We start from the raw sequence: 27,274 nt of genomic DNA on the forward strand, positions 1-27,274 counted from the left end.
ATCTATATACTGGGTGGTGGTGGTGGTGTGTAGCATCTATATACTGGGTGGTGGTGTTGTGTATCATCTATATTCTGTGTGGTGGTGGTGTGTATCATCTATATACTGGGTGGTGGTGGTGGTGTGTAGCATCTATATACTGGGTGGTGGTGGTGGTGTAGCATCTATATACTGGGGGATGGTGGTGTGTATCATCTATATACTGGGTGGTGGTGGTGTGTATCATCTATATTCTGGGTGGTGGTGTTGTGTATCATCTATATTCTGGGTGGTGGTGGTGGTGGTGTGTAGCATCTATATACTGGCTGGTGGTGGTGGTGTGTAGCATCTATATACTGGGTGGTGGTGGTGTTGTGTAGCATCTATATACTGGGTGGTGGTGGTGTTGTGTAGCATCTATATACTGGGTGGTGGTGGTGTTGTGTAGCATCTATATACTGGGTGGTGGTGGTGGTGTTGTGTAGCATCTATATACTGGGTGGTAGTGGTGGTGGTGGTTTGTAGCATCTATATACTGGGTGGTGGTGGTGTGTATCATCTATATACTGGGTGGTGGTGGTGGTGGTGTGTAGCATCTATATACTGTGTGGTGGTGGTGTGTAGCATCTATATACTGGGTGGTGGTGGTGTGTAGCATCTATATACTGGGTGGTGGTGGTGGTGTAGCATCTATATACTGGGGGATGGTGGTGTGTATCATCTATATACTGGGGGATGGTGATGGTGTGTAGCATCTATATACTGGGTGGTGGTGGATGTTGTGGTGTGTATCATCTATATACTGGGTGGTGGTGGTGGTGTGTATCTATATACTGGGTGGTGGTGGTGGTGGTGTGTAGCATCTATATACTGGGTGGTGGTGGTGTGTAGCATCTCTATACTGGGTGGTGGTGGTGGTGTGTAGCATCTATATACTGGGTGGTGGTGGTGGTGTGTAGCATCTATATACTGGGTGGTGGTGGTGTGTAGCATCTATATACTGGGTGGTGGTGGTGGTGTGTAGCATCTATATACTGGGTGGTGGTGGTGGTGTGTAGCATCTATATACGGGGTGGTGGTGGTGTGTAGCATCTATATACTGGGTGGTGGTGGTGGTGTGTATCATCTATATACTGGGTGGTGGTGGTGGTGTGTAGCATATATATACGGGGTGGTGGTGGTGGTGTGTAGCATCTATATACTGGGTGGTGGTGGTGGTGTGTAGCATCTATATACTGGGTGGTGGTGGTGTTGTGTAGCATCTATATACTGGGTGGTGGTGGTGGTGTTGTGTAGCATCTATATACTGGGTGGTGGTGGTGTTGTGTAGCATCTATATACTGGGTGGTCTTGGTGTGTAGCATCTATATACTGGGGGATGGTGGTGTGTATCATCTATATACTGGGTGGTGGTGGTGTGTATCATCTATATTCTGGGTGGTGGTGTTGTGTATCATCTATATTCTGGGTGGTGGTGGTGGTGGTGTGTATCATCTATATACTGGGTGGTGGTGGTGTTGTGTAGCATCTATATACTGGGTGGTGGTGGTGTTGTGTAGCATCTATATACTGGGTGGTGGTGGTGGTGTGTAGCATCTATATACTGGGTGGTGGTGGTGGTGTTGTGTAGCATCTATATACTGGGTGGTGGTGGTGTTTTGTAGCGTCTATATACTGGGTGGTTGTGTTTTGTAGCATCTATATACTGGGTGGTGGTGGTGTGTAGCATCTATATACGGGGTGGTGGTGGTGGTGGTGGTGGTGTGTAGCATCTATATACTGGGTGGTGGTGGTGGTGGTTGTGTGTAGCATCTATATACTGAGTGGTGGTGGTTTGAGCATCTATATAGGTGGTGGTGGTGGTGTTGTGTATCATCTATATACTGGGTTGTGGTGGTGATGTGTAGCATCTATATACTGGGTGTTGGTGGTGGTGTGTAGCATCTATATACTGGGTGTTGGTGGTGGTGTGTAGCATCTATATACTGGATGGTGGTGGTGGTGTGCAGCATCTATATACTGGGTGGTGGTGGTGGTGTGTAGCATCTATATACTGGGTGGTGGTGGTGGTGGTGTGTAGCATCTATATACTGGGTGGTGGTGGTGATGGTGTGTAGCATCTATATAGTTGGTGGTGGTGGTGTGTAGCATCTATATACTGGGTGGTGGTGGTGGTGTGTAGCATCTATATACTAGGTGGTGGTGGTGGTGGTGGTGTTGTGTAGCATCTATATACTGGGTGGTGGTGGTGGTGTTGTGTAGCATCTATATACTGGGTGGTGTTGTTTTGTAGCATCTATATACTGGGTGGTGGTGGTGGTGTGTGGCATCTATATACTGGGTGGTGGTGGTGGTGTGTAGCATCTATATACTGGGTGGTGGTGGTGGTGTGTAGCATCTATACACTGGCTGGTGGTGGTGATGTGTAGCATCTATATACTGGCTGGTGGTGGTGGTGTGTAGCATCTATATACTGGGTGGTGGTGGTGGTGTGTAGCATCTATATACTGGGTGGTGGTGGTGTGTAGCATCTATATACTGGGTGGTGGTGGTGGTGTGTAGCATCTATATACTGGGTGGTGGTGGTGTGTATCATCTATATACGGGGTGGTGGTGGTGGTGTGTAGCATCTATATACTGGGTGGTGGTGGTGGTGTGTATCATCTATATACTGGGTGGTGGTGGTGGTGTGTATCATCTATATACTGGGTGGTGGTGATGGTGTGTAGCATCTATATACTGGCTGGTGGTGGTGGTGTGTATCATCTATACACTGGGTGGTGGTGGTGGTGGTGTGTAGCATCTATATACTGGGTGGTGGTGGTGTTGTGTAGCATCTATATACTGGGTGGTTGTGGTGGTGTTGTGTAGCATCTATATACTGGGTGGTGGTGTTTTGTAGCATCTATACACTGGGTGGTGGTGGTGGTGTGTGGCATCTATATACTGGGTGGTGGTGGTGTGTATCATCTATATACTGGGTGGTGGTGATGGTGTGTAGCATCTATATACTGGCTGGTGGTGGTGGTGTGTATCATCTATACACTGGGTGGTGGTGGTGGTGGTGTGTAGCATTTATATACTGGGTGGTGGTGGTGTTGTGTAGCATCTATATACTGGGTGGTGGTGGTGTTGTGTAGCATCTATATACTGGGTGGTGGTGGTGTTGTGTAGCATCTATATACTGGGTGGTGGTGGTGTTGTGTAGCATCTATATACTGGGTGGTGGTGGTGTTGTGTAGCATCTATATACTGGGTGGTGGTGGTGGTGTGTAGCATCTATATACTGGGTGGTGGTGGTGGTGTGTAGCATCTATATACTGGGTGGTGATGGTGTGTAGCATCTATATACTGGGTGGTGGTGGATGTTGTGGTGTGTATCATCTATATACTGGGTGGTGGTGGTGGTGTGTCATCTATATACTGGGTGGTGGTGGTGGTGGTGGTGTGTAGCATCTATATACTGGGTGGTGATGGTGTGTAGCATCTATATACTGGGTGGTGGTGGATGTTGTGGTGTGTATCATCTATATACTGGGTGGTGGTGGTGGTGTGTATCTATATACTGGGTGGTGGTGGTGGTGGTGGTGTGTAGCATCTATATACTGGGTGGTGGTGGTGTGTAGCATCTATATACTGGGTGGTGGTGGTGGTGTGTAGCATCTATATACTGGGTGGTGGTGGTGGTGTGTAGCATCTATATACTGGGTGGTGGTGGTGTGTAGCATCTATATACTGGGTGGTGGTGGTGGTGTGTAGCATCTATATACTGGGTGGTGGTGGTGTGTATCATCTATATACTGGGTGGTGGTGGTGGTGTGTAGCATCTATATACTGGGTGGTGGTGGTGGTGTGTGTAGCATCTATATACTGGGTGGTGGTGGTGGTGTGTAGCATCTATATACTGGGTGGTGGTGGTGTTGTGTAGCATCTATATACTGGGTGGTGGTGGTGGTGTTGTGTAGCATCTATATACTGGGTGGTGGTGGTGGTGTTGTGTAGCATCTATATACTGGGTGGTGGTGGTGTTGTGTAGCATCTATATACTGGGTGGTGGTGGTGGTGTTGTGTAGCATCTATATACTGGGTGGTGGTGGTGGTGTTGTGTAGCATCTATATACTGGGTGGTGGTGGTGGTGTGTATCATCTATATACTGGGTGGTGGTGGTGGTGTGTAGCATCTATATACTGGGTGGTGTTGGTGTGTAGCATCTATATACTGGGTGGTGGTGGTGTGTATCATCTATATACTGGGTGGTGGTGGTGTGTATCATCTATATTCTGGGTGGTGGTGTTGTGTATCATCTATATACTGGGTGGGTGGTGGTGGTGTGTATCATCTATATACTGGGTGTGGTGGTGGTGGTGTGTAGCATCTATATACTGGGTGGTGGTGGTGGTGTGTAGCATCTATATACTGGGTGGTGGTGGTGTTGTGTAGCATCTATATACTGGGTGGTGGTGGTGGTGTGTAGCATCTATATACTGGGTGGTGGTGGTGGTGTTGTGTAGCATCTATATACTGGGTGGTGGTGGTGGTGGTGTGTAGCATCTATATACTGGGTGGTGGTGGTGTGTAGCATCTATATACTGGGTGGTGGTGGTGGTGTGTAGCATCTATATACTGGGTGGTGGTGGTGGTGGTGTGTAGCATCTATATACTGGGTGGTGGTGGTGGTGTGTAGCATCTATATACTGGGTGGTGGTGGTGTTGTGTAGCATCTATATACTGGGTGGTGGTGGTGGTGGTTGTGTGTAGCATCTATATACTGGGTGGTGGTGGTGTGAGCATCTATATAGGTGGTGGTGGTGGTGTTGTGTATCATCTATATACTGGGTTGTGGTGGTGGTGTGTAGCATCTATATACTGGGTGTTGGTGGTGGTGTGTAGCATCTATATACTGGGTGTTGGTGGTGGTGTGTAGCATCTATATACTGGATGGTGGTGGTGGTGTGTAGCATCTATATACTGGGTGGTGGTGGTGGTGTGTAGCATCTATATACTGGGTGGTGGTGGTGGTGGTGTGTAGCATCTATATACTGGGTGGTGGTGGTGATGGTGTGTAGCATCTATATACTTGGTGGTGGTGGTGTGTAGCATCTATATACTGGGTGGTGGTGGTGGTGTGTAGCATCTATATACTGGGTGGTGGTGGTGGTGTTGTGTAGCATCTATATACTGGGTGGTGGTGGTGGTGTTGTGTAGCATCTATATACTGGGTGGTGGTGGTGGTGTGTGGCATCTATATACTGGGTGGTGGTGGTGGTGTGTAGCATCTATATACTGGGTGGTGGTGGTGGTGTGTAGCATCTATACACTGGCTGGTGGTGGTGATGTGTAGCATCTATATACTGGCTGGTGGTGGTGGTGTGTAGCATCTATATACTGGGTGGTGGTGGTGGTGTGTAGCATCTATATACTGGGTGGTGGTGGTGGTGTGTAGCATCTATATACTGGGTGGTGGTGGTGGTGTGTAGCATCTATATACTGGGTGGTGGTGGTGTGTATCATCTATATACTGGGTGGTGGTGGTGGTGTGTAGCATCTATATACTGGGTGGTGGTGGTGGTGTGTAGCATCTATATACTGGGTGGTGGTGGTGGTGTGTAGCATCTATATACTGGGTGGTGGTGGTGGTGTGTAGCATCTATATACTGGGTGGTGGTGGTGGTGTGTAGCATCTATATACTGGCTGGTGGTGGTGGTGTGTAGCATCTATATACTGGGTGGTGGTGGTGGTGGTGTGTAGCATCTATATACTGGGTGGTGGTGGTGGTGTTGTGTAGCATCTATATACTGGGTGGTGGTGGTGGTGTTGTGTAGCATCTATATACTGGGTGGTGGTGTTTTGTAGCATCTATATACTGGGTGGTGGTGGTGGTGTGTGGCATCTATATACTGGGTGGTGGTGGTGGTGTGTAGCATCTATATACTGGCTGGTGGTGGTGGTGTGTAGCATCTATATACTGGGTGGTGGTGGTGTTGTGTAGCATCTATATACTGGGTGGTGGTGGTGTTGTGTAGCATCTATATACTGGGTGGTGGTGGTGTTGTGTAGCATCTATATACTGGGTGGTGGTGGTGTTGTGTAGCATCTATATACTGGGTGGTGGTGGTGGTGTTGTGTAGCATCTATATACTGGGTGGTGGTGGTGGTGTGTATCATCTATATACTGGGTGGTGGTGGTGGTGTGTATCATCTATATACTGGGTGGTGGTGGTGGTGGTGTGTAGCATCTATATACTGGGTGGTGGTGTTGTGTATCATCTATATTCTGTGTGGTGGTGGTGTGTATCATCTATATACTGGGTGGTGGTGGTGGTGGTGTGTAGCATCTATATACTGGGTGGTGGTGGTGTGTAGCATCTATATACTGGGGGATGGTGGTGTGTATCATCTATATACTGGGTGGTGGTGGTGTGTATCATCTATATTCTGGGTGGTGGTGTTGTGTATCATCTATATTCTGGGTGGTGGTGGTGGTGGCGTGTATCATCTATATACTGGGTGGTGGTGGTGGTGGTGTGTAGCATCTATATACTGGGTGGTGGTGGTGAGGTGTAGCATCTATATACTGGGTGGTGGTGGTGTTGTGTAGCATCTATATACTGGGTGGTGGTGGTGGTGTGTAGCATCTATATACTGGGTGGTGGTGGTGGTGTTGTGTAGCATCTATATACTGGGTGGTGGTGGTGGTGTTGTGTAGCATCTATTTTCTGGGTGGTGGTGGTATGTGGTGGTGGTGTGTATCATCTATATACTGCGTGGTGTTGGTGGTGTGTGGCATCTATATACTGGGTGGTGGTGGTGTGTGGCATCTATATACTGGGTGGTGGTGGTGTGTATCATCTATATACTGGGTGGTGGTGGTGGTGTGTATCTATATACTGGGTGGTGGTGGTGGTGTGTAGCATCTATATACTGGGTGGTGGTGGTGTGTAGCATCTATATACTGGGTGGTGGTGGTGGTGGTGTGTAGCATCTATATACTGGGTGGTGGTGGTGATGGTGTGTAGCATCTATATACTGGGTGGTGGTTGGTGTGTAGCATCTATATACTGGGTGGTGGTGGTGGTGTGTAGCATCTATATACTGGGTGGTGGTGGTGGTGTGTAGCATCTATATACTGGGTGGTGGTGGTGGTGTGTAGCATCTATATACTGGGTGGTGGTGGTGGTGTGTAGCATCTATATACTGGGTGGTGGTGGTGGTGTGTAGCATCTATATACTGGGTGGTGGTGGTGGTGTGTAGCATCTATATACTGGGTGGTGGTGGTGTGTGTGTAGCATCTATATACTGGGTGGTGGTGGTGTTGTGTAGCATCTATATACTGGGTGGTGGTGGTGTTGTGTAGCATCTATATACTGGGTGGTGGTGGTGGTGTGTAGCATCTATATACTGGGTGGTGGTGGTGGTGTTGTGTAGCATCTATATACTGGGTGGTGGTGGTGGTGTTGTGTAGCATCTATATACTGGGTGGTGGTGGTGTTGTGTAGCATCTATATACTGGGTGGTGGTGGTGGTGTGTAGCATCTATATACTGGGTGGTGGTGGTGGTGTGTAGCATCTATATACTGGGTGGTGGTGGTGGTGTGTAGCATCTATATACTGGGTGGTGGTGGTGGTGTGTAGCATCTATATACTGGGTGGTGGTGGTGTTGTGTAGCATCTATATACTGGGTGGTGGTGGTGTGTAGCATCTATATACTGGGTGGTGGTGGTGTTGTTTAGCATCTATATACTGGGTGGTGGTGGTGGTGTTGTGTAGCATCTATATACTGGGTGGTGGTGTTGTGTATCATCTATATACTGGGTGGTGGTGGTGTGTAGCATCTATATACTGGGTGGTGGTGGTGTGTATGCATCTATATACTGGGTGGTGGTGGTGTGTAGCATCTATATACTGGGTGGTGGTGGTGGTGGTGTGTAGCATCTATATACTGGGTGGTGGTGGTGTGTAGCATCTATATACTGGGTGGTGGTGGTGGGTGTAGCATCTATATACTGGGTGGTGGTGGTGGTGTGTAGCATCTATATACTGGGTGGTGGTGGTGGTGTGTAGCATCTATATACTGGGTGGTGGTGGTGTGTGTGTAGCATCTATATACTGGGTGGTGGTGTGGTGGTGTGTAGCATCTATATACTGGGTGGTGGTGGTGGTGGTGTGTAGCATCTATATACTGGGTGTGTGGTGGTGGTGTGTAGCATCTATATACTGGGTGGTGGTGGTGGTGTGTAGCATCTATATACTGGGTGGTGGTGGTGGTGTGTAGCATCTATATACTGGGTGGTGGTGGTGGTGGTGTGTAGCATCTATATACTGGGTGGTGGTGGTGGTGGTGTGTAGCATCTATATACTGGGTGGTGGTGTTGGTGTGTAGCATCTATATACTGGGTGGTGGTGGTGGTGTGTGAGCATCTATATACTGGGTGGTGGTGGTGGTGTGTAGCATCTATATACTGGGTGGTGGTGGTGGTGTGTAGCATCTATATACTGGCTGGTGGTGGTGTGTGTAGCATCTATATACTGGGTGGTGGTGGTGGTGTGTAGCATCTATATACTGGGTGGTGGTGGTGGTGTGTAGCATCTATATACTGGGTGGTGGTGGTGTTGTGTAGCATCTATATACTGGGTGGTGGTGGTGTTGTGTAGCATCTATATACTGGGTGGTGGTGGTGTTGTGTAGCATCTATATACTGGGTGGTGGTGGTGTGTGTGTAGCATCTATATACTGGGTGGTGGTGGTGGTGTTGTGTAGCATCTATATACTGGGTGGTGGTGGTGTGTAGCATCTATATACTGGGTGGTGGTGGTGTTGTGTAGCATCTATATACTGGGTGGTGGTGGTGGTGTGTAGCATCTATATACTGGGTGGTGGTGGTGGTTGTGTAGCATCTATATACTGGGTGGTGGTGGTGGTGTGTAGCATCTATATACTGGGTGGTGGTGGTGTTGTGTAGCATCTATATACTGGGTGGTGGTGGTGTTGTGTAGCATCTATATACTGGGTGGTGGTGGTGTTGTGTAGCATCTATATACTGGGTGGTGGTGGTGTTGTGTAGCATCTATATACTGGGTGGTGGTGGTGGTGTTGTGTAGCATCTATATACTGGGTGGTTGGTGGTGGTGTGTATCATCTATATACTGGGTGGTGGTGGTGGTGTGTAGCATCTATATACTGGGTGGTTGGTGGTGGTGTGTAGCATCTATATACTGGGTGGTGGTGGTGTGTATCATCTATATACTGTGTGGTGGTGGTGTGTATCATCTATATACTGGGTGGTGGTGGTGGTGTGTAGCATCTATATACTGGGTGGTGGTGGTGTGTAGCATCTATATACTGGGGGATGGTGGTGTGTATCATCTATATACTGGGTGGTGGTGGTGTGTATCATCTATATTCTGGGTGGTGGTGTTGTGTATCATCTATATTCTGGGTGGTGGTGGTGGTGGTGTGTATTATCTATATACTGGGTGGTGGTGGTGGTGGTGTGTAGCATCTATATACTGGGTGGTGGTGGTGAGGTGTAGCATCTATATACTGGGTGGTGGTGGTGTTGTGTAGCATCTATATACTGGGTGGTGGTGGTGGTGTGTAGCATCTATATACTGGGTGGTGGTGGTGGTGTTGTGTAGCATCTATATACTGGGTGGTGGTGGTGGTGTTGTGTAGCATCTATTTTCTGGGTGGTGGTGGTATGTGGTGGTGGTGTGTATCATCTATATACTGCGTGGTGTTGGTGGTGTGTGGCATCTATATACTGGGTGGTGGTGGTGTGTGGCATCTATATACTGGGTGGTGGTGGTGTGTATCATCTATATACTGGGGGGTGGTGGTGGTGTGTATCTATATACTGGGTGGTGGTGGTGGTGTGTATCATCTATATACTGGGTGGTGGTGGTGTGTAGCATCTATATACTGGGTGGTGGTGGTGGTGGTGTGTAGCATCTATATACTGGGGGATGGTGGTGTGTATCATCTATATACTGGGGGATGGTGGTGTGTATCATCTATATACTGGGTGGTGGTGGTGTGTATCATCTATATACTGGGTGGTGGTGATGGTGTGTAGCATCTATATACTGGCTGGTGGTGGTGGTGTGTATCATCTATACACTGGGTGGTGGTGTTTTGTAGCATCTATATACTGGGTGGTGGTGATGGTGGTGTGTAGCATCTATATACTGGGTAGTAGTGGTGGTGGTGTGTAGCATCTATACACTGGGTGGTGGTGGTGGTGTATAGCATCTATATACTGGCTGGTGGTGGTGGTGTGTAGCATCTATATACTGGGTGGTGGTGGTGTTGTGTAGCATCTATATACTGGGTGGTGGTGGTGGTGTGTAGCATCTATATACTGGGTGGTGGTGGTGGTGGTGTGTAGCATCTATATACTGGGTGGTGGTGGTGGTGTTGTGTAGCATCTATATACTGGGTGGTGGTGGTGGTGTTGTGTAGCATCTATATACTGGGTGGTGGTGGTGGTGGTGTGTGTAGCATCTATATACTGGGTGGTGGTGGTGGTGGTGTGTGTAGCGTCTATATACTGGGTGGTGGTGTTTTGTAGCATCTATATACTGGGTGGTGGTGGTGTGTATCATCTATATACTGGGTGGTGGTGGTGTGTAGCATCTATATACTGGGTGGTGGTGGTGTGTATCATCTATATACTGGGTGGTGGTGGTGGTGTTGTGTAGCATCTATATACTGGGTGGTGGTGGTGGTGTGTAGCATCTATATACTGGGTGGTGGTGTTGGTGTGTAGCATCTATATACTGGGTGGTGGTGGTGGTGTGTAGCATCTATATACTGGGTGGTAGTGGTGGTGTGTAGCATCTATATACTGGGTGGTGGTGGTGGTGTGTAGCATCTATATACTGGGTGGTGGTGGTGGTGTGTAGCATCTATATACTGGGTGGTGGTGGTGTGTAGCATCTATATACTGGGTGGTGGTGGTGTGTAGCATCTATATACTGGGTGGTGGTGGTTGTGTAGCATCTATATACTGGGTGGTGGTGTTGTGTAGCATCTATATACTGGGTGGTGGTGGTGTGTAGCATCTATATACTGGGTGGTGGTGGTGTTGTGTAGCATCTATATACTGGGTGGTGGTGGTGTGTAGCATCTATATACTGGGTGGTGGTGGTGGTGTGTAGCATCTATATACTGGGTGGTGGTGGTGTGTAGCATCTATATACTGGGTGGTGGTGGTGGTGTGTAGCATCTATATACTGGGTGGTGGTGGTGTGTGTGTAGCATCTATATACTGGGTGGTGGTGGTGGTGTGTAGCATCTATATACTGGGTGGTGGTGGTGTTGTGTAGCATCTATATACTGGTGTGGTGGTGGTGTGTAGCATCTATATACTGGGTGGTGGTGGTGTGTAGCATCTATATACTGGGTGGTGGTGGTGTGTAGCATCTATATACTGGGTGGTGGTGGTGGTGTGTAGCATCTATATACTGGGTGGTGGTGGTGTGTAGCATCTATATACTGGGGGTGGTGGTGTGTATCATCTATATACTGGGTGGTGGTGGTGTGTATCATCTATATACTGGGTGGTGGTGTTGTGTAGCATCTATATACTGGGTGGTGGTGGTGGTGGTGTGTAGCATCTATATACTGGGTGGTGGTGGTGGTGTGTAGCATCTATATACTGGGTGGTGGTGGTGGTGTGTAGCATCTATATACTGGGTGGTGGTGGTGTTGTGTAGCATCTATATACTGGGTGGTGGTGGTGTTGTGTAGCATCTATATACTGGGTGGTGGTGGTGGTGTTGTGTAGCATCTATATACTGGGTGGTGGTGGTGGTGTTGTGTAGCATCTATATACTGGGTGGTGGTGGTGGTGGTGGTGGTGTGTATCATCTATATACTGGGTGGTGGTGGTGGTGTGTAGCATCTATATACTGGGTGGTGGTGGTGTGTGTAGCATCTATATACTGGGTGGTGGTGGTGTGTAGCATCTATATACTGGGTGGTGGTGGTGTTGTGTAGCATCTATATACTGGGTGGTGGTGGTGGTGTGTAGCATCTATATACTGGGTGGTGGTGGTGGTTGTGTAGCATCTATATACTGGGTGGTGGTGGTGGTGTGTAGCATCTATATACTGGGTGGTGGTGGTGTGTAGCATCTATATACTGGGTGGTGGTGGTGGTGTGTAGCATCTATATACTGGGTGGTGGTGGTGGTGTGTATCATCTATATACTGGGTGGTGGTGGTGGTTGTGTAGCATCTATATACTGGGTGGTGGTGGTGGTGGTGTGTAGCATCTATATACTGGGTGGTGGTGGTGGTGTGTAGCATCTATATACTGGGTGGTGGTGGTGGTGGTGTGTATCATCTATATACTGGGTGGTGGTGGTGGTGTGTAGCATCTATATACTGGGTGGTGGTGGTGGTGTGTAGCATCTATATACTGGGTGGTGGTGGTGGTGTGTAGCATCTATATACTGGGTGGTGGTGGTGGTGGTGTGTAGCATCTATATACTGGGTGGTGGTGGTGTGGTGTGTAGCATCTATATACTGGGTGGTGTGTGGTGTTTGTAGCATCTATATACTGGGTGGTGGTGGTGTGTATCATCTATATACTGGGTGGTGGTGGTGGTGTGTAGCATCTATATACTGGGTGGTGGTGGTGGTGTGTAGCATCTATATACTGGTGGTGGTGGTGGTGTGTAGCATCTATATACTGGGTGGTGGTGGTGGTGTGTAGCATCTATATACTGGGTGGTGGTGGTGTTGTGTAGCATCTATATACTGGGTGGTGGTGGTGTTGTGTAGCATCTATATACTGGGTGGTGGTGGTGTTGTGTAGCATCTATATACTGGGTGGTGGTGGTGGTGGTGTGTAGCATCTATATACTGGGTGGTGGTGGTGTGTGTGTAGCATCTATATACTGGGTGGTGGTGGTGTGTGTAGCATCTATATACTGGGTGGTGGTGGTGTTGTGTAGCATCTATATACTGGGTGGTGGTGGTGGTGTGTAGCATCTATATACTGGGTGGTGGTGGTGGTGTGTGTAGCATCTATATACTGGGTGGTGGTGGTTGTGTAGCATCTATATACTGGGTGGTGGTGGTGGTGTGTAGCATCTATATACTGGGTGGTGGTGGTGGTGTGTAGCATCTATATACTGGGTGGTGGTGGTGGTGTGTAGCATCTATATACTGGGTGGTGGTGGTGTGTGTGTAGCATCTATATACTGGGTGGTGGTGGTGGTGTTGTGTAGCATCTATATACTGGGTGGTGGTGGTGGTGTGTATCATCTATATACTGGGTGGTGGTGGTGGTGGTGTGTAGCATCTATATACTGGGTGGTGGTGGTGGTGGTGTGTATCATCTATATACTGGGTGTGGTGGTGGTTGTGTATCATCTATATACTGGGTGGTGGTGGTGGTGTGTAGCATCTATATACTGGGTGGTGGTGGTGTGTAGCATCTATATACTGGGTGGTGGTGGTGTGTAGCATCTATATACTGGGTGGTGGTGGTGTGTATCATCTATATTCTGGGTGGTGGTGTTGTGTATCATCTATATTCTGGGTGGTGGTGGTGGTGGTGTGTATTATCTATATACTGGGTGGTGGTGGTGGTGGTGTGTAGCATCTATATACTGGGTGGTGGTGGTGAGGTGTAGCATCTATATACTGGGTGGTGGTGGTGTTGTGTAGCATCTATATACTGGGTGGTGGTGGTGGTGTGTAGCATCTATATACTGGGTGGTGGTGGTGGTGTGTAGCATCTATATACTGGGTGGTGGTGGTGGTGTTGTGTAGCATCTATATACTGGGTGGTGGTGGTGGTGTTGTGTAGCATCTATTTTCTGGGTGGTGGTGGTATGTGGTGGTGGTGTGTATCATCTATATACTGCGTGGTGTTGGTGGTGTGTGGCATCTATATACTGGGTGGTGGTGGTGTGTGGCATCTATATACTGGGTGGTGGTGGTGTGTATCATCTATATACTGGGTGGTGGTGGTGGTGTGTATCTATATACTGGGTGGTGGTGGTGGTGTGTATCATCTATATACTGGGTGGTGGTGGTGTGTAGCATCTATATACTGGGTGGTGGTGGTGGTGTGTAGCATCTATATACTGGGGGATGGTGGTGTGTATCATCTATATACTGGGGGATGGTGGTGTGTATCATCTATATACTGGGTGGTGGTGGTGTGTATCATCTATATACTGGGTGGTGGTGATGGTGTGTAGCATCTATATACCGGCTGGTGGTGGTGGTGTGTATCATCTATACACTGGGTGGTGGTGTTTTGTAGCATCTATATACTGGGTGGTGGTGATGGTGGTGTGTAGCATCTATATACTGGGTAGTAGTGGTTGTGGTGTGTAGCATCTATACACTGGGTGGTGGTGGTGGTGTATAGCATCTATATACTGGCTGGTGGTGGTGGTGTGTAGCATCTATATACTGGGTGGTGGTGGTGTTGTGTAGCATCTATATACTGGGTGGTGGTGGTGGTGTGTAGCATCTATATACTGGGTGGTGGTGGTGGTGTTGTGTAGCATCTATATACTGGGTGGTGGTGGTGGTGTTGTGTAGCATCTATATACTGGGTGGTGGTGGTGTTTTGTAGCATCTATATACTGGGTGGTGGTGGTGTTGTGTAGCATCTATATACTGGGTGGTGGTGGTGTTTTGTAGCGTCTATATACTGGGTGGTGGTGTTTTGTAGCATCTATATACTGGGTGGTGGTGGTGGTGGTGTGTATCATCTATATACTGGGTGGTGGTGGTGTGTAGCATCTATATACTGGGTGGTGGTGGTGGTGGTGTGTAGCATCTATATACTGGGTGGTGGTGTTGGTGTGTAGCATCTATATACTGGGTGGTGGTGGTGGCGTGTAGCATCTATATACTGGGTGGTAGTGGTGGTGTGTAGCATCTATATACTGGGTGGTAGTGGTGGTGTGTAGCATCTATATACTGGGTGGTGGTGGTGGTGTGTAGCATCTATATACTGGGTGGTGGTGGTGTGTAGCATCTATATACTGTGTGGTGGTGGTGGTGTGTAGCATCTATATACTGGGTGGTGGTGTTGTGTAGCATCTATATACTGGGTGGTGGTGGTGTGTATCATCTATATACTGGGTGGTGGTGGTGTTGTATAGCATCTATATACTGGGTGGTGGTGGTGTGTATCATCTATATACTTGGTGGTGGTGGTGGTTGCTTGTAGCATCTATATACTCGGTGGTGGTGGTGTGTAGCATCTATATACTGGGTGGTGGTGGTGTGTATCATCTATATACTGGGTGGTGGTGATGGTGTGTAGCATCTATATACTGGCTGGTGGTGGTGGTGTGTATCATCTATACACTGGGTGGTGGTGTTTTGTAGCATCTATATACTGGGTGGTGGTAGTGGTGGTGTGTAGCATCTATGTACTGGGTTTTGGTGGTGGTGGTGTGTAGCATCTATATACTGGGTGGTGGTGGTGGTGGTGTGTAGCATCTATATACTGGGTGGTGGTGGTGGTGTGTAGCATCTATATACTGGGTGGTGGTGGTGGTGGTGTGTAGCATCTATATACTGGGTGGTGGTGGTGGTGGTGTGTAGCATCTATATACTGGGTGGTGGTGGTGGTGGTGTGTAGCATCTATATACTGGGTGGTGGTGGTGGTGTGTGTAGCATCTATATACTGGGTGGTGGTGGTGGTGGTGTGTAGCATCTATATACTGGGTGGTGGTGGTGTGTAGCATCTATATACTGGGTGGTGGTGTGTGGTGTGTAGCATCTATATACTGGGTGGTGGTGGTGGTGTGTATCATCTATATACTGGGTGGTGGTGGTGTGTAGCATCTATATACTGGGTGGTGGTGGTGTGTAGCATCTATATACTGGGTGGTGGTGGTGTGTATCATCTATATACTGGGTGGTGGTGGTGTGTATCATCTATACACTGGGTGGTGGTGGTGGTGTGTAGCATCTATATACTGGGTGGTGGTGGTGTTGTGTAGCATCTATATACTGGGTGGTGGTGGTGTTGTGTAGCATCTATATACTGGGTGGTGGTGTTTTGTAGCATCTATACACTGGGTGGTGGTGGTGGTGGTGTGTAGCATCTATACACTGGGTGGTGGTGGTGGTGTTGTGTAGCATCTATACACTGGGTGGTGGTGGTGTGTAGCATCTATATACTGGGTGGTGGTGGTGTTGTGTAGCATCTATATACTGGGTGGTGGTGGTGGTGTGTATCATCTAGACACTGGGTGGTGGTGGTGGTGTTGTGTAGCATCTATATACTGGGTGGTGGTGTTGTGTAGCATCTATATACTGGGTGGTGGTGGTGGTGTGTATCATCTATATACTGGGTGGTGGTGGTGGTGTGTAGCATCTATATACTGGGTGTTGGTGGTGGTGTGTAGCATCTATATCCTGGGTGGTGGTGGTGTTGTGTAGCATCTATATACTGGGTGGTGGTGGTGTGTAGCATCTATATACTGGGTGGTGGTGTTTTGTATCATCTATATACTGGGTGGTGGTGGTGGTGTTGTTGTGTAGCATCTATATACTAGGTGTTGGTGGTGTGTATCATCTATATACTGGGTGGTGGTGGTGATGTTGTGTAGCATCTATATACTGGGTGGTGGTGGTGATGTTGTGTAGCATCTATATACTAGGTGTTGATGGTGGTGTGTAGCATCTATATACTTGGTGGTGGTGTGTAGCATCTATATACTGGGTGGTGGTGTTGTGTAGCATCTATATACTGGGTGGTGGTGGTGGTGTGTAGCATCTATATACTGGGTGGTGGTGTGTAGCATCTGTATACTGGGTGGGGAAGTTTATCATTTTCACTTTATAGCCTTTACTGGTTTTTACTGTCATAAGACAATTGTCAGAGATTTCAGTGCTGAATGCATCAGTACAGTGTATGACAGTGCGGTCGGAGTCCACTGTATGATGTTAAAAGGAGTCCACTGTATGATGTTAAAAGGAGTCCACTGTATGATGTTAAAAGGAGTCCACTGTATGATGTTAAAAGGAGTCCACGGTATGATGTTAAAAGGAGTCCACTGGAAGATGTTAAAAGGAGACCACTGTATGATGTTAAAAGGAGTCCACTGTATGATGTTAACCTCTATGGGCTAGGTGGGACGCTTGCGTCCCACCTACTCAACAGCCAGTGTAATCCCGTGGCGCGATATTCAAATACCTCAAAAATGCAAAAACTTCAATTTTTCAAAAATATGACTATTTTACACCATTTTAAAGACAAGACTCTCGTTAATCTAACCACACTGTCCGATTTCAAAAAGGCTTTACAACGAAAGCAAAACATTAGATTATGTCAGCAGAGTACCCAGCCAGAAATAATCAGACACCCATTTTTGAAGCTAGCATATAATGTCACATAAACCGAAACCACAGCTAAATGCAGCACTAACCTTTGATGATCTTCATCAGATGACAACCCTAGGACATTGTTATACAATACATGCATGTTTTGTTCAATCAAGTTCATATTTATATCAAAAAACAGCTTTTTACATTAGCAGGTGACTAGCATTCCCACCGAACACTGCCGGTGAATTTACTAAATTACTCACAATAAACGTTCACAAAAAACATAACAATTATTTTAAGAATTATAGATACAGAACTCCTCTATGCACTCGCTATGTCCGATTTTAAAATAGCTTTTCGGTTAAAGCACATTTTGCAATATTCTCAGTAGATAGCCCGGCATCACAGGGCTAGATATTTAGACACCCAGCAAGTTTAGCACTCACCAAAGTCAGATTTACTATAAGAAAAATGTTATTACCTTTGCTGTTCTTCGTCAGAATGCACTCCCAGGACTTCTACTTCAATAACAAATGTTGGTTTGGTCCCAAATAATCCATTGTTATATCCAAACAGCGGCGTTTTGTTCGTGCGTTCAAGACACTATCCGAAAGGGTAAATAAGGGTGACGAGCATGGCGCATTTCGTGACAAAAAAATTCTAAATATTCCATTACCGTACTTCGAAGCATGTCAACCGCTGTTTAAAATCCATTTTTATGCCATTTTTCTCGTAAAAAAGCAATAATATTCCGACCGGGAAATCGTTTTTTATTACAAAGAGAGTGAAAGTAAAAGCATGCTATCCCCTCATGCACGAGCCTCAGTCTAATGGCCCTCTGATAGAGCACTTGCCAAACGCGCTAATGTGTTTCAGCCTGGGGATGGAATTACATCGTTCAGCTTTTTCCCGCCTTCTGAGAGCCCATGGGAGCCGTAGGAAGTGTCACGTCATGCCAGAGATCTCCTGTATTTGTTAGAGATGATCAAGGAGGGCAAGAAATTGTCAGACAGGCCACTTCCTGTAAGGAATCTTCTCAGGTTTTGGCCTGCCAAATGAGTTCTGTTATACTCACAGACACCATTCAAACAGTTTTAGAAACTTTAGGGTGTTTTCTATCCAAAGCCAATAATTATATGCATATTCTAGTTACTGGGCAGGAGTAGTAACCAGATTAAATCGGGTACGTTTTTTATCCGGCCGTGCAAATACTGCCCCCTAGCCCCAACAGGTTAACATCATACCGTGGACTCCTTTTAACATCATACCGTGGACTCCTTTTAACCTCTATGGGCTAGGTGGGACGCTAGCGTGCCACCCGTGGTGCACTCCATCAACAGCAGGTGCATTTCAAGAGCGGCAAATTTGAATCCAAATAAATGTCAAAATTCAAATTTTTCAAACATACAAATATTTTACACCCTTTGAAAGATAAACATCTCCTTAATCTAACCACGTTTTACGATTTCAAAAAGGTTTTACGGCGAAAGCATAAATTTAGAGTATGTTAGGACAGTACATTTACAAGAGTTGTGTGTAATGTTTTGTCAATTCAAAGACAGGGTCACCAAAACCATAAAACCAGCTAAAATGATGCACTAACCTTTTACAATCTCCATCAGATGACACTCCTAGGACATTATGTTAGACAATGCATGCATTTTTAGTTCTATCAAGTTCATATTTATATCCAAAAACAGCGTTTTACTATGGCATTGATGTTGAGGAAATCGTTTCCCTCCAATAACCGGCAGTCAAGTCAGCGTCACAAATTAAATAATTAAAATTAGAAAACATTGGTAAAATATTATATTGTCATTTAAAGAATTATAGATTTACATCTCTTGAACGCAATCAACTTGCCAGATTTAAAAATAACCTTACTGGGAACTCACACTTTGCAATAATCTGAGCACTGCGCCCAGAAAAATACGCGTTGCGATACAGACTAGACGTCATGTTGGGGAGATCTAAAATCGAAAATACTATGTAAATAATCCATTACCTTTGATTCTCTTCATCAGATGTCACTTCCAGGTATCACAGGTCCATAACGAATGTAGTTTTGTTCAAAAAAGCTCATCATTTATGTCCAAAAATCTCCGTCTTGTTAGCACATGATCTAAGCCAGCCGGACTTCTCGTCATGAACGAGGGGAAAAAATATATTTACGTTCGTTCAAACATGTCAAACGTTGTATAGCATAAATCATTAGGGCCTTTTTTAACCAGAACATGAATAATATTCAAGGTGGACGAATGCATACTCTTTTATAACGTATTGGAACGAGGGTACCCAACATGATCTCGCGCGCCAGGTGTCTAATGGGACATCATCGTTCCATGGCTCTTGTTCGGTCAGATCTCCCTCCAGAAGACTCAAAACACTTTGTAAAGGCTGGTGACATCTAGTGGAAGCAATAGGAAGTGCCAAAATATTCCTCAGCCCCTGTGTTTTTCAATGGGATAGGTTTAAAGGCAATACAACACATCAGGTATCCACTTCCTGTCAGAAAATGTCTCAGGGTTTTGCCTGCCAAATGAGTTCTGTTATACTCACAGACACCATTCAAACAGTTTTAGAAAATGTAGGGTGTTTTCTATCCATATGTAATAAGTATATGCATATTCTAGTTACTGGGTAGGAGTGGTAACCAGATTAAATCGGGTATGTTTTTTTATCCAGCCGTGTCAATACTGCCCCCTAGCCCTAACAGGTTAATAGGAGTCCACGGTATGATGTTAAAAGGAGTCCACGGTATGATATTGCTAGGAGTCCACGGTATGATGTTAAAAGGAGTCCACGGTATGATATGGCTAGGAGTCCACGGTATGATATTGCTAGGAGTCCACGGTATGATATTGCTAGGAGTCCACGGTATGATATTGCTAGGAGTCCACGGTATGATATTGCTAGGAGTCCACGGTATGATATTGCTAGGAGTCCACGGTATGATATTGCTAGGAGTCCACGGTATGATATTGCTAGGAGTCCACGGTATGATATTGCTAGGAGTCCACGGTATGATATTAATAGGGTTAGGAGTCCACTGTATGATATTAATAGGGTTAGGAGTCCACTGTGTGATATTAATAGGGTTAGGAGTCCACTGTGTGATATTAATAGGGTTAGGAGTCCACTGTGTGATATTAATAGGGTTAGGAGTCCACTGTGTGATATTAATAGGAGTCCACTACTGTATGATATTAATAGGGTTAGGAGTCCACTGTGTGATATTAATAGGGTTAGGAGTCCACTGTGTGATATTAATAGGAGTCCACTGTGTGATATTAACAGGGTTAGGAGTCCACTGTATGATATTAATAGGCTTAGGAGTCCACTACTGTATGATATTAATAGGGTTAGGAGTCCACTACTGTATGATATTAATAGGCTTAGGAGTCCACTACTGTGTGATATTAATAGGAGTCCACTGTGTGATATTAATAGGAGTCCACTGTGTGATATTAATAGGAGTCCACTGTGTGATATTAATAGGAGTCCACTGTGTGATATTAATAGGAGTCCACTGTGTGATATTAATAGGAGTCCACTGTGTGATATTAATAGGAGTCCACTGTGTGATATTAATAGGAGTCCACTGTGTGATATTAATAGGAGTCCACTGTGTGATATTAATAGGAGTCCACTGTGTGATATTAATCGGGTTAGGAGTCCACTGTGTGATATTAATCGGGTTAGGAGTCCACTGTGTGATATTAATAGGAGTCCACTGTGGGATATTAAAAGGAGTCCACTGTGTGATATTAATAGGAGTCCACTGTGTGATATTAATAGGGTTTTGAATAGAAACAAAGAAACAATGATTTTATTTAGACTTCCTGATGTCATTAACCAGCATTTCTCTCCTGTTCTATTGGTTTCCATATCAACTTTCTTTCATTGTCCAGAAGCCAAAGGCAACATCCTGGTCATATTAACAACCCATCCTGGTCATGTTAGCATCCCAACCAAGTTGTTGCTATTAGATTCCCCCTCTTTCTACGTTTCTAGAGAAGATTTTCATCTCTGTCACATATTGAAATGCTTACATAAAGTACCACAGTATGAGTCATAATACCCATAAAACCTAGCGGTCAAACAGGTGGAATGATTCCAGTCGTTTTTCCCATAAGGGATTTTAGAAACTTAAGATAAGGGCTGTGTTTGTGTAGGCTTATCCTGGCGTGACGTTCTGATAACTGTGTACATTTCCCTTGGACAAGGTAAGGTGTGTGTGTGTGTGTGTGTGTGTGTGTGTGTGTGTGTGTGTGTGTGTGTGTGTGTGTGTGTGTGTGTGTGTGTGTGTGTGAGAGAACTCGACAACAAAAAAAGAAACGTCCTCTCTCTGTCAACTGCGTTTTATTTTCAGCAAACTTAACATGTGTAAATATTTGTATGAACATAAGATTCAACAACTGAGACATAAACTGAACAAGTTCCACAGACATGTGACTAATAAAATTGAATAATGTGTCCCTGAACGAAGAGGGGGTCAAAATCAAAAGTAACAGTCAGTATCTGGTGTGGCCACCAGCTGCATTAAATACTGCAGTCCATCTCCTCATGGACTGCACCAGATTTGCCCGTTCTTGCTGTGAGATGTTACCCCACTCTTCCACCAAGGCACCTGCAAGTTCCCAGACATTTCTGGGGGGAATGGCCCTAGCCCTCACCCTCCAATCCAACAACGCCCCAGACCATGACGGACCCTCCAAATCGATCCCGCTCCAGAGTACAGGCCTCGGGGTAACGCTCATTCCTTCGACGATAAACGGAATCCGACGATCACCCCTGGTGAGACGAAACTGCTCCTCGTCAGTGAAGACCACTTTTTGCCAGTCCTGTCTGGTCCAGCGACGGTGGGTTTGTGCCTATCGGCGACGTTGTTGCCAGTGATGTCTGGTGAGGACCTGCCTTACAACAGGCCTACAAGCCCTCAGTCCAGCCTCTCTCAGCCTTTTGCGGACAGTCTGAGCACTGATGGAGGGATTGTGCGTTCCTGGTGTAACTCAGGCAGTTGTTGTTACCATCCTGTACCTGTCCCGCAGGTGTGATGTTCGAATGTACCGATCCTGTGCAGGTGTTGTTACACGTTGTCTGCCAATGCGAGGACGATCAGCTGTCCGTCCTGTCTCCCTGTAGCGCTGTCTTAGGCGTCTCACTGTAAGGACATTGCAATTTATTGCCCTGGCCACATCTGCAGTCCTCATGCCTCCTTGCAGCATGCCTAAGGCACGCTCACGCAGATGAGCAGGGCCCCTGGGCGTCTTTATTTTTGTGTTTTTCAGAGTCAGTAGTAAGGCCTCTTTAGTGTCCTAAGTTTTCATAACTGTGGCCTCAATTGCCAACCTTCTGTAAGCTGTTAGTGTCTTAACGACCGTTCCACCGGTGCATGTTCATGAATTGTTTATGGTTCATTGAACAAGCATGGGAAACAGTGTTTAACCTCTCTTGGGCAGCACGGTTCACACTATTCAACAGCCAGTGATAAATCAGAGCGCCACATTCATAACCACAAAATGTCATAATTCAAAGTTCTCAAACAAAGGACTATTTTTCCACCATTTTAAAGATACACGTCTCCTTAATGTAACCACATTGTCAGATTTCAAAAAGGCTTTATGGCGAAAGCATAAAGTTAGATTATGTTAGGACAGTTCCAACACAAGAAATAGCACACAGCCATTTTCCTAGCAAGGACAGACGTCACAAAAAACAGAAAACCAGCTAAAATTATGCACTAACCTTTGACGATTTTCATCAGATGACACTCCTAGGACATCATGTTACACAATACATGCATTTTTTGTTCGATCAAGTTCATGTTTATATCCATAAACCCCATTTTACATTGGCGCGTGATGTTCATAAAATATTTTGCCTCCAATACTGCTGGTGAATCAGCACAACAATTTACAAAAATACTCACCGTAAACGTTGATAAAATATTAAACTGTTATTCAAAGAATTATAGATGAACATCTCCTTTATGCAAACGCTGTGACAGATTTCAAAAAAGCTTCACGAGGAAAGTAAATATTAAAAAAATTACTGGGAAGGCACACTTTGCAATAATCTGAGTACTGCGCTCAGAAAAATACACTAGGCAATACAGATACCCGCCATTTTGGAGTCATCTAAAATCATAAATAGCATTAGAAATATTCACCTACCTTTAATAATCTTCATCAGAAGGCACTTCCAGGGTTCCCAGGTCCACAATAAATGTTGTTTTGTTCGATAAACTCCATCATTTATGTCCAAATAGCTCCTTGTTGTTAGCGCATTGTTAGCTACTCCAAGTGTAGGAAGCGCGCGGAAAATGTCACGACGAAAAGTAAAAAAAGTTATATTTACGTTCGTTCAAACATGTCAAACGTTGTATAGCATCAATCTTTAGAGCCTTTATCACTTAGAACTTCAATAATATTCCAACCGGACGATTCCATTGTCTTGAAAAACGTTTTGGAACACAGCTAACTCTCACGTGAACGTGCGCCAATGAACGCCAGTACCTTCCTGAGTCAACAACTTCCAACTTCCTCTGTTCACTCTCTGTTCATCATAGACGCCTCAAACAACTTTCTAAAGACTGTTGACATCTAGTGGAAGCCTTAGGAAGTGCAAAATGAACCTTAAGTCACTGTGTGTTCGATAGGCAATGACTTGAAAGGACTACAAGCACCAGAATTCTCACTTCCTGGTTAGATTTTTCTCAGGTTTTTGCCTGCCATATGAGTTCTGTTATACTCAGACATCATTCAAACAGTTTTAGAAACTTCAGAGTGTTTTCTATCCAAATCTACTAATAATATGCATATTCTAGTTCCTGGGCCCGAGTAGTAGGCCGTTTAATTTGGGTACGTTTTTCATCCGGCCGTGAAAATACTGCGCCCTACCCTAGAGTTAAACCCTTTACAATGAAGATTTGTGAAGTTTTTTGGATTTTTATGAATTGTCTTTCATAGACAGGTTTCTGAAAAAGGGAGGTTTTCTTTTTTTGCTGCGTTTATGTATCTGTATATAGCACCAGTCAAAAGTTTGGACACACCTACTCATTCAACGGTTTTTCTTTATTTTTACTATTTTCTACATTGTAGAATAATAGTAGTGAATAATAGTGAAGACATCAAAACTATGAAAATAACACATGGAATCATGTTGTAACGAAAAAGTGTTAAACAAAATGATATAAAATAATATTTTAGGTTCTCTGAAGTAGCCACCCTTTGCCTTGATGACAGCTTTGCACACTCTTGGCATTCTCTCAAACAGCTTCACCTGGAATGCTCTTCCAACAGTCTTGAAGGAGTTCCTACATATGCTGAGCACTTGTTGGCTGCTTTTCTTTCACTCTGCAGTCCAACTCATCCTAAACCATCTCACTCGGGTTGAGGTCGGGTGATTGCGGAAACCAGGTCATCTGATGCAGCTCTCATCACTCTGTAGTAAATAGTAAGAAGAAAAAAAAGCCTGCAATGAGTAGGTGTGTCCAAACTTTTGACTGGTACTGAAAATACAAAAACCAACTCTTTCCATGGTTTTTCTTTATTTTGACTATTTTCTACATTGTAGAATAACATTGAAGACATTGGTGTTTACATGTCCTAATAATTATGTACCGTTCTAGTAACAACCCAACAATTAGACACTATCTGTCATTATAGCAAGTAAAGGGAGATTACATTTGAATAAATACATATTTTCATACATTTCTATTGAATAATAAATCACAAGTTCTATACATATCTTCTGTACAAACAGAATGCAGAGGTCAGATAGAAAGGTTTAGAACAAGTCCCTTCTGTTACAAACCAAATGCTGGACTAGAAACATGGGGTAATAATGTTGAGTTTCTTTTTTCCAGTGGAGATTAGTTTATGAATTTCCTGGCAGGGCTGTGGGACAGTGGAGATTAGTTGATAAATTGCCTGGCTGGGCTGTGGGACAGTGGAGAATAGTTGATGAATTTCCTAGGAGGGCTGTGGGACAGTGGATGTGTAGGAATGATTCAAATGGACCTGTTAACAGCCATTACCCAGGTAGTATTGTGAATAACTAATGGCTATTAACCAATCGGCATCCAGGATCCAAATGGACGGTTTTTTGAGGGATCTAGATTAAACCTCATAGGAAGGACGTTATATCATGTGGAGGTTTCATTCAGGTCTCTCTGTTTAACCAAATGCTCTGTCTTTGGCAGGAGAGAGACCAGACTCTCACTCTGACAGCAGTAAGAGTCCTTCAGAGGAACCAGACCCAGAGACTCCCAAACCAGTGAGACGACTCAACTGCTCTCAGTGTAATAAGAGTTTCAAGTTGTCATGGAACCTAAAAGAGCATGAGGGCACACACGGGAGAAAAGCCTTTCCACTGCTCCCAGTGTGGAAAGAGGTTTCCACGATCACAGAACCTAAAAATACATCAGAGGACACACACAGGGGAGAAGCCTTTTCTCTGCTCCCAGTGTGGAAAGTGTTTTACCCAGTTATGGAGCCTGAACAAACATAATAGAATACACACAGGAGAAAAACCTTACCACTGTTCCCATTGTGGAAAGAATTTTAGGTTGTTGGATAAGCTGAAGGAGCATGAGAGGACACACACAGGGGAGAAATCTTACCATTGCTCCTTGTGTGAAAATAGTTTTACCCAATTAGCTTACCGAAAAGAGCATGAAAGGAAACACACTGAAGAAAAAACTTACCAATGTTCCCAGTGTGGAAAGACATTTTCACGATCACAGGAACTAAATTCACATGAGAGGACACACACAGGGGAGAAACTTCACCACTGCTCCCATTGTGAAAAATGTTTTACGCACTTAGGGAGCCTGAACAAACATAATAGAATACACCCAGGAGAAAAGCCTTACCCCTGTGCCCATTGTGGAAAGAGATTTTCTAGATGAGAGGACACACACAGGGGAGAAACCTTACCACTGCTCCCTGTGCGGAAAGGATTTTACCCATTTAGGGAGCCTGAACAAACATAAGAAGAGAATACACTCTGGAGTGAAGCCTTACTCATGTTCCCATTGCCTAATGAATTTCAGGTTGTTAAATAACCTTAAGGAGCATGAAAGGACACACACATCTTACCATGCTCCCAGTGGAAAATATTTGACCAATTTAGGGAAACAATAAGATCATGAGAGGACACATGGGAGAAATCACGCAGTTGTTCCCAGTGTGGAAAGAGTTTTACCCAGTTAGGGAGCCTGAAAAGGCATGAGAACATACCCACACACACACGGGAGGATAAGCTCACATTTTGGAAAGAGTTTTAGTTAGGGAACCTAATTGCGGAAAGACATTTTCCTAGACGGAGGACCTGAATTCACATGACAGAATGGACAGGCAGTGTTCTGACTTAAATCATATTGTTTATATGAAATATTAATCAAGAATAGGCATGTTTTATTATTTTTGTCATCTGGAGACATGATTATGTCTAAAATCAGATCATTTTAAAATGTATTTTCTTTTGATTCTAGACTTTGATAGATTGGATACATGTAAGAACCCTTAGATGTTCATGACATGATTTCGATATATTAAAATGTAAATTATTAATTGGATGAATATTGTGTGTATTTCTTGATTCTACCCTTGAAACCTCAGGAAATGTAGTTGTTTGGTTTCATTTAGTTCATTTGTGTTCTAGTCCCCAAGCTAAAGATGTATGAAAATGTATTGATTTTCTGATAAAGTTGATAAGTTAACATGAAAACATTCACGACCTCTTGAATGTTCCCATTAGTATAATTCCACCATGTCAGAGAAAACACAGCTGCTGATTGTAAAACACATTTGATTAATGCAACATTTTTATCTGAATAAAAATGAACTTGATATTTTTAACTGTGTTAGCCACTAGTGGACATTGATTAAATACATCTACATCTATGTACTTATAGAAATGAGCTCTTCTGAATGGGTGATTGGATGGCTGGAAGGTAGACAACACAACAT

At 45.1% G+C, this 27,274-nt stretch overlaps 1 protein-coding gene across 2 annotated transcripts in view; it reads left to right on the forward strand.

Moving 5' to 3' along the window:
* LOC106607542 (uncharacterized) overlaps positions 1-27,274 on the forward strand; it is a 78,279-nt gene that overhangs the window by 31,686 nt on the left and 19,319 nt on the right. The window contains exon 2 of one of the 2 annotated variants that reach the window (XM_082958473.1): positions 25,504-27,163. The exons of the other annotated variant lie outside the window; for it this stretch is intronic. Coding sequence (XP_082814599.1) covers positions 25,504-25,811 — 308 coding nt within the window. The 3' untranslated portion in view covers positions 25,812-27,163. Of the gene's footprint in view, positions 1-25,503; positions 27,164-27,274 lie in introns of those variants that run through there. 2 annotated transcript variants of the gene reach the window in all.

This window comes from Salmo salar, chromosome 12, assembly GCF_965601325.2.
Source record: "Salmo salar chromosome 12, fSalSal1, whole genome shotgun sequence".
Classification (NCBI taxonomy): domain Eukaryota; kingdom Metazoa; phylum Chordata; class Actinopteri; order Salmoniformes; family Salmonidae; genus Salmo; species Salmo salar.